This window comes from Terrapene carolina, unplaced genomic scaffold (genome assembly GCF_002925995.2).
Source record: "Terrapene carolina triunguis isolate 2854851 unplaced genomic scaffold, T_m_triunguis-2.0 Scaffold32478, whole genome shotgun sequence".
NCBI lineage: Eukaryota > Metazoa > Chordata > Testudines > Emydidae > Terrapene > Terrapene triunguis.
This window is the reverse complement of record NW_020696829.1, coordinates 1-13,919: the sequence shown is the minus strand read 5'-3', so window position 1 is coordinate 13,919 and position 13,919 is coordinate 1. Positions and strand designations below refer to the sequence as shown.

At 46.5% G+C, this 13,919-nt stretch overlaps 1 protein-coding gene across 1 annotated transcript; it reads left to right on the top strand.

Annotated features, from left to right (window-relative positions):
• The first annotated feature begins 11,297 nt into the window (after nt 1–11,297).
• Nucleotides 11,298–12,245, top strand: LOC112119974 (olfactory receptor 52E2-like). The gene has a single exon (XM_024218875.2). The coding sequence runs from the start codon at nt 11,298–11,300 to the stop codon at nt 12,243–12,245; it is 948 nt and encodes a 315-aa protein (XP_024074643.2).
• Nucleotides 12,246–13,919: the final 1,674 nt, after the last annotated feature.

The window sequence follows — 13,919 nt, the reverse complement described above, 5'->3', positions numbered from 1 at the left end:
CTTGAGTCTAGGGGCGATGAGACCACCTCTTTTGTACCTGATGGGAGCGATAAGGAGCGGGGATACTTTTGGCCAAGGTCGCTTTCTTGGAGACATTGTGTCTCCTCCTCAGAACTTCCAGCTACTTGATTAGCCCCTTATCTTGTTACTGAAAGGCCAGGCTACCGGCTGTGGGTTGTGGGGGAGAAGGGGAGTGCGGCATGATGCTTTCATTTACTTTCTCTTTCTTGCCTATTCAACCTGTTTAAACTAAAAGCAAGGCCAGAAGCAAGATTATTATTGTTTATCTTTACCCTATTTACTTCACATTCTGCTAACAATATGGACAAGGGTGATCCATGGATATAGTGTACTTAGGTTTTCACAAAGCCTTTGACAAGGTCTCTCACAAAAGGCTCTTAAGAAAAGTAAGCAAGTAAGATCGACTTTCCCCTGGTGATACTGTCTAGCACTAGTTAATTAATCTTAATGACATGCAGTACTAGGTCAATCAACTTGCAATGGTCTAAATCTATTACATCTTCCCAGTTCCCTTTGTCACCAAAATTTTGTTGTCACCTAAAAAAGGCATTAATTGTGGTTCTACCCTGAAATTCTTTATTGACTAAATCCCCTATCCACATTTCATAATTATGCCCAGAACTGATATCAAGCTAACTGCCATTTAATACCCATATCACATGTTTTGAATACTGGCATAATACAGGATATCTCTGTTTTCTAGTTTTTAGACTCTTTGGGCGCGAGATATCTGGGCCTGCTGATTTAAAAATATTGATCAAAAATATTGATCCCTAGTAGTGCTCTTTACCATTCCCCATAGTTACCAGTGGACTGGAAAGAAATTCAAGTGATCTGAGTGCATCATGTACCTCTTTCCAAATACATCACGGAAAGCTTTATTGAACATTTTTGCCCTGTGTTCATCACTATTAACTGTATTACCATTTCCATCTAGTAAGGCCTATACCACTATTAGGATTTCCTTTGTTTCTAATATACTAAAAAAATCTTATTATTTTCCATCAGCCCTGCTAGCCATGGATTTGTCTCTGGTGTCTTTTGCTTCCCTTATCCATTTTCTATATTTTATAACTTCTAATTTCTATCAATTGCTATCCACTTTCCCTGCTTTAGAGGCACTGATGGATGATCTCCTCCTATCAATGGCCGGGGGCAGACATCCATGCTCAGACTCCTGGACCTCTTTGTATTATTTGACCCTTTTGAAAATGAGATACTGCTGTCTAACCTCAGAGGCAGCAGCAGTCCAGAGGGATGCAGTAAAATGGTCTGAATCCTTCTTGGATGGATTCACCCAATTAGCAGTGATGGGAAACTGCACCTCCAGCACTAGACGCCTCCCTGGTGGAATCCCACAAGGATCAGTTCTCTCTCTGGGGCTTTTCAACATCTCCATGGGCCTCTATGTGAACTTGTCATACAACATGGACTCAAATGCAAACAGTATGCAGGTGACACCGATCTCCTTCTATCCTTTCCATATGACCAAACCAGTATCACCACCATGGCCCAGTTCTTGGATGGAACAGCTGGCTGAAGCTGAAGCTAAGCAAGACAGACGTGATGCTGGTGGGCAGAGCAATGCATTTTGAAGGTTGACCACCATGCTGAAGCATCCTGGCTGAAGGTTCACACCCACACCTGGACAATTCAGTCCATAGACTAGGAGGGCTCTTGGATGCCTTGCTGACGCTGAGCTCTCTCATAGACGTGTCTGTGAGTAATGCTTTCTACTATCTCTGGTTAACTAGGAGGCTCTATCCCATCCTTGTGCATGATGACCTGGCCTCAGTTCTATAGGTCTCCATCACCTCCTGTCTGGACTGCAGTCATGTGTAAGGGGACTATTGCCCCCTTACTAAACCTTAGTGGGAAGTTGGTTGGCCATTTCCCAGTACCAAAAGAAAGGGTCGATGGGAAATCAGTTGAGGCCAATGCTCCAGGTCAGCCCTATTGACAGGGCAAGCAGACTAACGAGGGAATCAAGAGGCCAGAAATCCCATCCAGCGTGTGAGCTGGGGCTGCATGGGCCAGAGTGGTGCTGGGAGCAGAGCTGCAGGAACCAGAACCAGAGATACCAGAGAAGCAGCCCAGGGAGCTTCACTGGAGGCAAAGCAGGAGCAGCAGTGCTGAGGCAGAGTGAAGCTGAAGCTGGAGCAGTCCAGAGGTGGGTGTGGTGAGCAGCTGGGCAGAGCGAGAGGAGACCCAGGGCAATGGACCAAGCACAGGGAGACACCCTCAGCCAAGACTTGGAGGGGGATCATAACCACAATCGGAGGGCCGACACTGGGAAAATGGGTCCTGCCACCTAGATCCTGAGGGAGTGTGGCCACTGCCAGAGCAAGTGTTTGACTTGTGGCTTCCCTGCAGCACCGCAGGGCCTGGGCAGGAGACCTGGGACATGTGAGGGACAGACTGTGAACTGCCCTGACATTCTAGAGATAGCTGTTTGGAGTTCCCCCATGCCATATAGCACAGTAACATGTTTTCATTTACCTTTTCCCATTTTTTCCTTATTTTTTTTTATTGATTTCATTTTAATGAATTCTATTTGCTTGAACTACACTGCTACCTAGATACAACACGACCCGATATAACACGAATTCGGATATAATGCGGTAAAGCAGGGCTCTGGGGGGGCGGGGCTGCGCACTCCAGTGGATCAAAGCAAGTTCGATATAACACGGTTTCACCTATAACGCGGTAAGATTTTTGGCTCCCGAGGACAGCGTTCTATCAAGGTAGAGGTGTATATGCGATGTTCAGTGGATCAGAGAAGTGTCCAGAGTGTAGAGAGCACCCCAGAGTGGGGACATCCTAGCCCCTCTCCTAGGTGACCACGACAAGGTTGGGCGTCGAGCTCCCCAGGAATCCTGGGCCGAGCCTTGTTGGGTTACGAGGACTCTGCCACACAGGGGAGTGGAAGGGGAGTCCTCAAGGTCAGGCAGGCCTCTGAGTAAAGGGAGTGGGAGTGAGGACTCAGATCCTTTCACTATCCCATTCCACCAGGGTCATGTATAAGCCAGAAAAATTCCCCACAGGAGCAGGACCGTTCACCTGATTACATCAGTTAGAAATTCTTCAAAGGACTCACCTTACTTTTCTCTTCTAAGGGGAAACTTTTACCCTTCAAGTGTTTTGCTATTTTGCGGTACACAAGGCTCTTCAAATTTCTGCAAAACTGTAATAAACTGTCTGCCTGACTGAGGCTATGTCTACACTACCACCTGTGCTGCTGCAAGGTCTCCCGTGTAGCCCCTCTATACCGATGGGAGAGAGTTCTCTTGACAGCATAATTAAACCAACCCAATGACTGTCTCCTGCAGTGCTGTCCAAACTGGTGCCTTTGCGGTCACGGGGGTGTTTTTTACACCCCTGACCGACAAAAGTGCTAGTGTAGACAAAGCCTGAGTTGCAGGTTAGTAAAGACTCCCACTGTCCCAAGTCATGAAATGTTCAAGATTGTGATTTTCAGCTGGTCTTTCTCACCAAACCCAGCCTCTTGCATAAATGTATCTCAAAGCTCTGTCTGAATCACTTCCTGGAGTCTCCTGCCTTATCCAAGAGTTTCAACTCCTTGGGGGCTTTCAGTTTTTCCATCTCCAGGATTGCTCCTTCATTCTTTCACCACAGTCCTCATTTCTCTGCCCTCTCCTCTGGTCTCCCCTCTGGTACCAGGGGTTGTCTTGGGAATTCATGAGAAGGAGGCTCAGTCTGCACTCGAAGAAGGAGGTGTGATTAGAACTAAAGCAGAGTTACAAAAGCTAATGGAGAGCCACGCGCTTCCAGCTGTGTGTCCTGTACTGCCCCCACTCAATGGCCCATTCTCGCTAGTCCCAGTTTAGCTCCCCAGAATATGTGTTCTGCTCTTAAAAGCCCAGGACACACTTCTAACAGCCAGGGCAGGGCTGTGCATTTCAGCTGTCTCACACCCACCCAGCAGCCTATGTACCCACCCATTCTCAGTGCTCTTCCTCCCCCATCTCCCCATCTACCCCTGTCAAGGTTACTTCCCCACTCTGAACTTTAGGGTACAGATGTGGGGGACCTGCATGAGAGGCTCTAAGCTCAATTAACAGCTTAGATCTGGTCTGGCTGCCACCACTCCCAAGCACTAATTCCCTTCCCTGGGTAGCCTTGAGAGACTCTTCACCAATTTCCTGGTGAACACAGATCCAAACCCCTTGGATCTTAAAACAAGGAGAAATTAACCATCCCCCCTCCTCTCTCCCACCAACTCCTGGTGGATCCAGATCCAACCCCCTTGGATCTAAAACACAAGGAAAAATCAATCTGGTTATAAAAAAAGGCTTTTAGTTAAAGAAAAGAAAGGTAAAATAAAACCCTCTGGGAGAGATTAGCATACCAGCTACTCTCACAGACAACAGATTCCAAACACAGAGGATGTTCTCCTGGGCAAAAACTTAGTTCCACAAAGAATACCCAAATACCCAATTTGATGATTCCTCTTGTCAAGGCTGTATCCCCACTTTGAACTTTAGGGTACAAGTGTGGGGGCCTGCATGAAGATTTCTAAGCTTAACTACCAGCTTAGATCTGGTCTGCTGCCACCATTCCCACAAGCTAATTCCCTTCCCTGGGAAGCTTTGAGAAACCTTTCACCAATTCCCTGGTGAATACAGATCCATACCCCTTGGAACTTAAAACAAGGAGAAATTAACCATCCCCCCTCCTTCCTCCCACCCTCCTTTCACCAACTCCTGGTGAATACAGATCCAAACCCCCTTGGAACTTAAAACAAGGAGAAATCAATCAGGTTCTTAAAAAGAAGGCTTTTAATTAAAGAAAAAGGTAAAAATCATCTCTGTAAAATCAGTATGGAAAATAACTTTACAGGGTAATCAAACTTAAAGAGCTCAGAGGACCCCCCTCTAGTCTCAGGTTCAAAGTACAGCAAACAAAGATAAACACTCTGGTAAAAGGTACATTTACAAGTTGAGAAAACAAAGTAAAACTAAGACGCCTTGCCTGGCTTTTTACTTACAAGTTTGAAATATGAGAGACTTGTTTGGAAAGATGGGGAGAACCTGGATTGATGTCTGGTCCCTCTCAGTCCCAAGAGCGAACAACTTCCCAAACAAAGAGCACAAACAAAAACCTTCCCCCCCCCCCCAAGATTTGAAAGTATCTTGTCCCCTTATTGGTCCTTTGGGTCAGGTGTCAGCCAGGTCACCCGAGCTTCTTAACCCTTTACAGGTAAAAGGATTTTGGAGTCTCTGGCCAGGAGGGATTTTAGTACTGTACCCAGGAGAGCTGTTACCCTTCCCTTTATAGTTATGAAACCTCTAATTGCAGAAGACAGGTCACAAAGAAATAAACATAAATCTATTTATTTCCTTCACTAATACTCACTACTTAATAAGAGGCTGAATTCTGGAGCTTTCCCACTCTGGTCCAAAGTGAAACTCTGACTTAGACAAAGGGAACTTCCCTCCTTCCCTTTGAACCATCTTGTCCTCCCATTGGTTCCCCTGGTCAGGTGTCAGCTAGGCTAGGTGAACTTCTTAACCCTTTACAGGTAAAAGTGCCATTAACCCTTAACTATCTGTTTATGACAAGCCCCTTTCTGGTTTGTTGCACACAGTAGCTGTGTCTTGTCTTAATTTGATTGATAAGCTCCTTGGGGCAGGGTTTGTTTCTCATTCAGTGTTTGCAAAGGGCCCGTAACTGGAGCGGGGCCTCTGCAGGTTTCCACAAAACAAATAATGATCATAAATAATCAACACAATAATCCAGCCAAAGCATGGTTCCTTCCCCCCCCCCGCCCCGCCCCACTTTGCCTTTAGTGACAGATGAAGGACAAACCATGCTGGCCAGCTACAGAGTGTTAGTAACTTGAATACAGGTGGACAGGACACTCCTGTTGCCCTTTGCAGGAGAATTCATTCAGTCTCATTGCAGTGCTTAAAAACTCTGGTGCCCTGCATTGGAGAAATACTCAGCACCAGAGAAATACCCCGATTAGCCAGATGAGCAGGCAGAGAGTCCAACTGTGGGAATCCAAGCGCCCTCCAGCTGGGGCAGTACTGGAAAGTCTGACTGAGCAGGGAACATTAGATTTCAATTTCACCTGGGAGAGACTGGGAGGAAATGAACCAAAAGGGAGAGAACAAATCCAATGCAAACACGAATCCAGTCTCTATCCTGCTTCTAACCCCCCGTCCCTTGTTCCATGGCAGCTTTGGGGGAAGGGCAAGGCTTCTGTCCCCAGGCAGGCTCCCAGCTGCACTGTATCCACAGGAACAGTTTATTGGTGTTGCTTTTCCTGAGTTTGTTCCCCGAAGTGACCCCAGTGACTGTGATGCGTTGGCAGGTTTCTGAGTGGGAGCGGAAGTGGAGTCCCAGAGTTCACACCTCACAGGAGCGGGGAGCCCACAAACAGCAGCCAGTTCTGCTTCCTGAGCAAAGTGTCTTCTGCTCACATCTCCCTCCTAGGTCTCAGGTTATGAAGGGCACCATCCATTTCCTATGTGCAGGCAGCTGAGCAGCCACCTCTGGCCCAAGAGCCTCAGCAAAATTAACACACCCAATTCCCACCAGCTAGTCATTGGTGCAGTACACAGGGAAACTGAGGCACCCACAGTATTAGTACAGGACAGTAAGACTCAAATGCAACATAACAAGGTGAAAAAAAAACACTTTGTCACATCCTCTATCCAAAGGAACATTTTGTTGGTGTCGCTTTTACTAAGTCTGTTCCCCCGAGGTGACCCCAGTGGGTGGGATCCATTGGCAGGTTTCTGAATGGGAGCAGAAGTGGAGTCCTGGAGTTCACACTTCACAGGAGTGGGGAGCTCACAACCTCCAGCTAGTTCTGAAAACCTCAGATTCACCTTGAGAGGATGGTGAAGGCTCAGGCTCCCTCTTCCAGCCTTTCCTCTGCATCCCTCCCAACGAAGAGTCCCTGCCAGAGTGGTAGTCGATTTCCCTCTGGCATGACAGAGAGATCGTGGTTATGGCAAGGAATTCAGGACACCTGGGTTCTGTTTGTCATCCTGCCACTCAATCTCTGTGTGACCTTGGCCAAATAACTTCCCCTGTGCCTCAGTTTACCTATCTGTTTAATGGGGCTATGCTCATAGTGACTTTCCGTTGCTAGGTTTTTTGAACATCCTTCAATTGAAGGTGCTGCACTGTATGTTGATAGGTTTCAGTGGTAGCCATGTTAGTCTGTATCAGCAAAAAAAAAAAAAGAAAAAGAAAAAGACACGAGGAGCCCTTGTGGCACCTTAGAGACTAACAAATTTATTTGGGAAAAAGCTTTTGTGGGCTAGAACCCACTTCCTCAGATGCATGGAATGAAAGCTACAGGAGCAGGTATAAATACATGAAAGGATATGGGGTGCTTGACCACCCACAGTCTAATGAGATAAATCAATTAACAGCAGGATTCCAAGGGAGGGGAAATAACTTTTGAAGTGATAAGAGAGTGGCCCATTACAGACAGTTGACAAGAAGGTGTGAGTAACAATAGGGAGAAATTAGTATTGGGAAAATTAAGTTTAGGTTTTGTAATGACCCAACCACTCCCAGTCTTTATTCAGGCCTAATCTGATGGTATCTAGTTTGCAAATTAATTCCAGTTCTGCAGATTCACGCTGGAGTCTGTTTTTGAAGATTTGTTCTTGAAGAATTGCCACTTTGATGTCTGTTACTGAGTGACCAGAGAGATTGAAGTGTTCTCCTACTGGTTTTGAATGTTATGATTCCTGATGTCAGATTTGTGTTCATTTATTCTTTTGGGTAGAGATTGTTCGGTTTGGCCAATGTACATGGCAGAGGGACATGGCTGGCACATAATGGCATATATCACATTGATATTACTGGTGAGAATGAATGATCTCTGATCCCTTAGCAACAGACCTGTGTGCCTGAAGAAAGTGCTTGTGTCTCTCCTCAGGCATCATTCCATAGGTATGTCTGTCTTGTACCTACCCATCCCACCTAGGAATTTACAGGGTATCAGACCACATGGAGTTTTAAGAATTATCACTAGTTTTCCTACTAATCAACTATAATTTGTAAATATACACAAATGCCCAGAGCAGCCAATTCCTCTCTGACTCAGCACAGAGCCCCAGAGTTCTCATCTCCCTTTGGGAAGGTCCCTTAATTACTGTTTACTCCTAAAGCTGGATAAAGAGCACAGAAGCCCAGACAGGCTTGTCTCCAGCCTGTTTACATTCAGATTCTCGGTTACCCGCTAGAGGCTGAGCGAACCCCCCTGGGATTGCACAGAGCTATATTATAAATGGTGCACATCTCCGTGTCAGCTCTCGGTGTGCGATGTTGCTGCAGATGCTGGGGTGAGAGGCGTGTGGGACACGGCTACCTGAGGGGGATTGCCGGGGAAGACACTTCCATCTAAGAATTCACAGGTACCCATCTCTTGCTGAGGAGCTCACCTGCTTGACAAACCCAGTAAAAAGTGGGCATGGTGGGATAAATATTAGGTGTGTGGTCCTTTCCACCCTGCACAGCCATTAAACATCCAAGGGCCCTTGCCAGAGGGGATAAGTTTGCGTCAGTATCATTGGTTAAAATGTCCCTCTTTGCTGTGCTCTCCCGGGCTGATGGCCTCCAGCCCCAAGGTGGCTGCATTTCAGTGCCACAGTGGATCCTTCAGGATGAAATGTGTCAGTAGATGTACAATACAGGGCCAAATTCTGAGGCCCTGGCCTGCAGTTTACCTTGGCCCCAATGAGGCAAAACTCCCTTTGGAGTAAGAACTGAGTAAAGACCTCAGGGCTCTGGTTGTTAACGGGGGACCAGGGGCTGTTACCTGACTTCTGTCTCCATGGACGTGCTTGGGCTCCTCACTCAAACAATTATAAGAGTAAATATGAATGCCTGACCCATTTTCTTTATCAATAGATTCATAGGGTATGAGGCCAGAAAGGACCGTTAGATCGTCCAGTCTGAATTCCTGTATAACAAAGGGCATTAAATTTCATCCAGGTGCCCCTGCATTGAGCCCAATGACTTGTGTTTGACTAAGGCCTGGTCTACACAGGGGTTTTATATCACAGAATCATACAGCCACAGGGTGAGAAGGAACCGCAATAGTTAGCTAATCTAACCCCCTGCCAAGATGCAGGATTTGTTGTGTTTAAGCCATCCAGGACAGATGACTGTCCAGCCTCCTTTAGAAAACCTGCAGTAAAGGAGCCTCCACGATTTCCCTAGGCATTGGTTCCATTATCCTCCTGTTCCTACATTTAGGGAGTTTATCCTGAGATTTAATCTAAATCTGCTATGCTGTGATTTGAACCCATTGCCTCTTGTCCTGCCCTGTGTGGGAAGAGTGAACAACTTTTCTCTATCTTTTTTATGACAGCCATTCAAGTATTTGAAGACTGCTGGAATGTCCCCCTCAATCTCCTCTTTTCCAAACTAAACATACCCAGTTCCTTCAGCCTTTGGTCATATGGCTTGAATTCTCTCCCTTTCATTATTTTTGTCACTTGCTTCTGGTCATTTCCAGTTTCTCTACATCCTTCCTATACATTGGTGACCAAAATTAGACACAGTACTCCAGCTCAGGCCAAACCAGCACCCAGTGCAGCGGCACTATCACCTCCTTTGACTTGCATGCTATGCCTCTGCTAATGCATCCAAAAATTGCATTTGCTTTTTTTTGCAACAGCAAAAAAATCCAAACCCGTGAGAGCTGTAGGTATATCAGCCTAATCCTGATATACATGGCATGCGGTCGATGGAAGAATTTTTGTATCCACTTAGCTACTGCATCTTGGGGAGGTGGATTATCTACGCTTATGCGAGAACTCCTGCGGTAGGTGTAAGTAGTGTCTACACTGAACTACTAAGGCAGCACTACTGTAGCATTTTAAGTGTAGACAAGTCCTCAAGCAGATCTTCCAGAAAAAATAACCAGTCTGGATCTATAGACATGAGGTGCTGCAGAATCCATCACTTCCCTTTGCAGTTCATTACAAATATTAATCACCCTTATTTCCAGCTGGAATTTGTCTGGCTTCATGTTCCAGACATTGGGCCATACTCTGCCTTTCTCCACTAGATTACAGAGTCAGTTATTTGTGTGTATGTGTGTGTGTGAGTGTGTAGATAGATAGATAGATAGATAGATAGATAGATAGATAGATAGAGTGCTTTCCCCCCCCAACTGTTGCCCTCACTTTGCCACTGAACAGAGTTTTTAGCCAAAGTTGTCTACATGCTTGACTGTAGAATTGTGGCTTCTTAGCTATATAATAAACGTTTCATAAAGAACACCCAATTCTCATGCACATTTTTCTCTCGAAATTTTTCCTCCCAATCAGTTTTGCTGATAATTTGCTTCAGCTTAGGAGAATTAGCCCTTTTGAAGCACCAAGTGTCCATAGATATTACTGTTTGGGAACTGTTTTCTCTTTGTCCATTTGAATGTAATCAGTTCCGTTCTTTATTTTCCTATCCTCTATCATAAGCCCCCTTCTTTGTCTCTTCTATAAACTAAACTGTCCCAGACTTTTCAATCCGCATATGATTGCCTCTCCCATTCTCATAGCATATCTCAGAAAACCCCTTTCTATTTGCTATATCCTTTAGAGAGACTGGGTGTCCAAAACTGAGCACATGTCCAGAACAGGGTATTCTCCATCCCATTTCTTAGTCATCCCATCATTGTCTTTGTTTTAGCCACTACTGCAAATGAGCAGGTGTTTCCATTGAGCTGCAATCAATGATGCCCAGGTCTTTCCCCTGTGTTCTAGTTGGGATGTTTCGCTCTGGTATATGTTTATCAAACCTTTGGGGTTTTTTCAACTCTCAGATTTTGAGCAACCGGATGAATGGAGAACTCCCTACAGAATGGACTCTCTATTCTGGGTTTCACTGCATTAAGGAACAATGATGGATAACCAGTATCCACACTCGTGTTTCCTACTGGTGCCTATTAATGTTTCCCAAACCACAATGAATAGGAATTATTGAGGAAGGGATCACCATAAAATATGGAATTGGTATTTGTAGGGTCATGTGTTCATAATTCATATATCTGAATAATGAAAATATCATTTTTCATTGTGTGAAGAGCAACCAATCTGCTTCACCCATTAGAATGGCCTCCAGTAGTACATGTAGTGTCTCCAATTAACATTTTCTCTCCATCCAGGCATTTGTACTGCGACCATCACCCTAGACCCTGGGCACATACAGGAAGTCAGGGGAACGTACGGTACATGTAGGAGACACCTTTCTGCCTCAGAGTTGGACACCTTCTCCCCTACTCTATGTCAGATTCCAACACAACCGACTTCACCAACCCCTCCACCTTCATCCTGCTGGGCATTCCTGGCCTGGAGGCAGCCCATGTCTGGATCTCCATCCTCTTCTGCACCATGTACGCCATAGCCATCTTGGGGAACTTCACCATCCTGTTCATTGTGAAGACAGAGCCGAGCCTCCATGGGCCCATGTACTATTTCCTCTGCATGTTGGCTGTCACTGACCTCATCCTAACTACGTCAACCCTGCCCAAAATGCTGAGCATCTTCTGGTTCAATTCCAGGGAGATCGATTTCAGTGCCTGCCTCACCCAGATGTACTTTATTCACTGCTTCTTAGAAATGGAGTCTGGGATCCTAGTAGCCATGGCTTTGGATCGCTACGTAGCCATCTGCGACCCCCTGAGACATTCCACCATCCTGACAAACCCCGTTGTGGCCAAGATTGGCCTGGCTGTGGTGCTGCGTGGTGGCATGCTTGTACTGCCCTCTGTCCTCCTGGCAAGGCACTGGCCATATTGCAGAACCAACATCATCCCCCAGCCGTACTGCGCGCATATAGCCGTGGTGAATCTGGCCTGCGCCGACATCCGAGCCAGTAGTTATTATGGCCTCTTTGTGCTATTCTGTGTGAGGGGTCTGGATGTGATTTTTATCACCATGTCCTATATCCAGATCCTCAAGGCCATCTTCAGCCTCCCCACAAAGGACGCCCGGCTCAAGACTTTTGGGACCTGCGTCTCCCACCTCTTTGTCATTTTAATCTTTTACATCCCAGCGCTCTTCATCTCCCTCATGTACCGGTTTGGCCAGAATGTGCCTGGGTATTTCCATGTTCTCATTGCCAGTGTGTACCACTTGATGCCCCCCACACTAAACCCTATCATCTATGGGGTGAGGACCAAACAGATTTGGGGCAGGCTGCTCCGGGTCTTTACTCATGAAGGGGCCTAATTGTTTCTCCTCAGGCTCTGACTCTGAGATTGAGTTCCGTGCTAACTCACTAACTTACAGGATTGCCACCTTTCTAATTGCTGGTAACTGGAGCACTGAGTCCATGTGCCCTTTCCCGCCTGTTCCCCAAGGTCCTGCCCCCTCCCCCACTCCTAAGTATTCTCACAAGTCCCCGCTTCCTTCTCCACCTCTTCCCTCAACAATACACCTCTGTTCTGCCTCTTTCCCCAAAGCCACAGCCCTGTTGCTAGCTCCTTTCCTCCCCAACCCCTTACACTTGCTGGATCATCTCCACATCCCTCCCCCCTGCCAGCTGCACTGCCTCTGCTTCGGGGCTGGGACAGGAGCTGTTTCAGGCTGACAAGGAGCCTGCAGTGAGTGCAGCAAGGATTCAGTGTTGGGGCCAACAGGCAGATGAGAAGTGGAGAGGGAAGCCAGGAATCCCTGTAAAAGAAGCAGCAGGTTGGGAGCAGGATTGTGTTGCAGGCAGGCAAGACTGTGCATCATACAGGTTGTTGTCCCTAAAGCTCAGCTACAAAGTCCTGAGGGAAGAGACCCTTGTGTGGCTTATTTCTTTAGCTTTTAGTTCCCTTTTGTTCCTCCTGACTGGGAGCCTGTAGCAAGCAGGGTCCCTGAAATGGTTATGGGCTGGGAGACCTTTGCTGTAAGCCAGGCCTTGGGGGCAGGGCTGTGGATCAGCATTGAAGTGAGGAGGACAACAGCTGAGAGAGGCGGAAGGATAACCCCTGTGTTAGCTGGGAAGGAGGGATGCTGGGCAGAGGCTGGGGTGGTTTCGGTGGCTCACAAGGAGGGAGATAAACAGCACACCTACCATTAGCCAGCTATTTACACATGTACACGGCACCTTATCTGGAACTACAGGGCACCCATTGCCCTGGGGCTGAAGCTGAAAAGTGAAGCTGAGTCTAACATACGCTCTGCATGATGCTTTTGATCACTACATCTAGAATCTCCTTAGCTCGGCTGCTAGGCAGCATTATCCCCATGTTATCGATGGACTGAGCCATGCTGCATTAAAGTGATTTACTCAAGGCCACACAATGAGTCGGTGGGAGAGCTGAGAACAGGAATCGGGAATCCTGACCCAGCCTCCCCACAGCACCATTGCTCTGACCATGAACTGGCATTGCTTCTCTGCGTTGTGTTAGATGCAGTGAGGCTATTTGTGTGTCGTGATAAGTGGAATTTCAGTCCTTCTTAAATAGGAGGAGCTAAAAACTACAGCCACAAAAGCAGGTTTCTACACAGCTCAGTTTTCAGCCTTCTCTTGCTGGTTTACCAGGGACCACATGCTGCCTGGAACTCTGCCCAGTGCATACAGCCCAGTGATGTTGTAACAGTGACCCCCATAAGGCTTTATGGAATATGTTTATGAATGTATATATGACATAACTGGAATATGTTTCATGTTCCATATGCCATGTAACATATCCCTGTAAAGGTTATGATCTACTGAATACATTCCTCCTATTTGCATGCATGTAACATTTTTGTACTTGAAGTTATGAATATTGGCTGTGTACTTTCTTGATTTCTAAGTTAACTTTGTAAGGCATATGGTCAGCTTCTTTAGAAAGGAATTTGCAAAGTTAAGTGCCCAATCAAGAAGCAGTTAAGGACCAATGCATCTTGGAATGCTCCAATCCACATAAG

Bases quoted from the DNA above. Each gene is read 5' to 3' on its own strand.
- LOC112119974 (XM_024218875.2), top strand. From the start codon at position 11,298: ATGTCAGATTCCAACACAACCGACTTCACCAACCCCTCCACCTTCATC.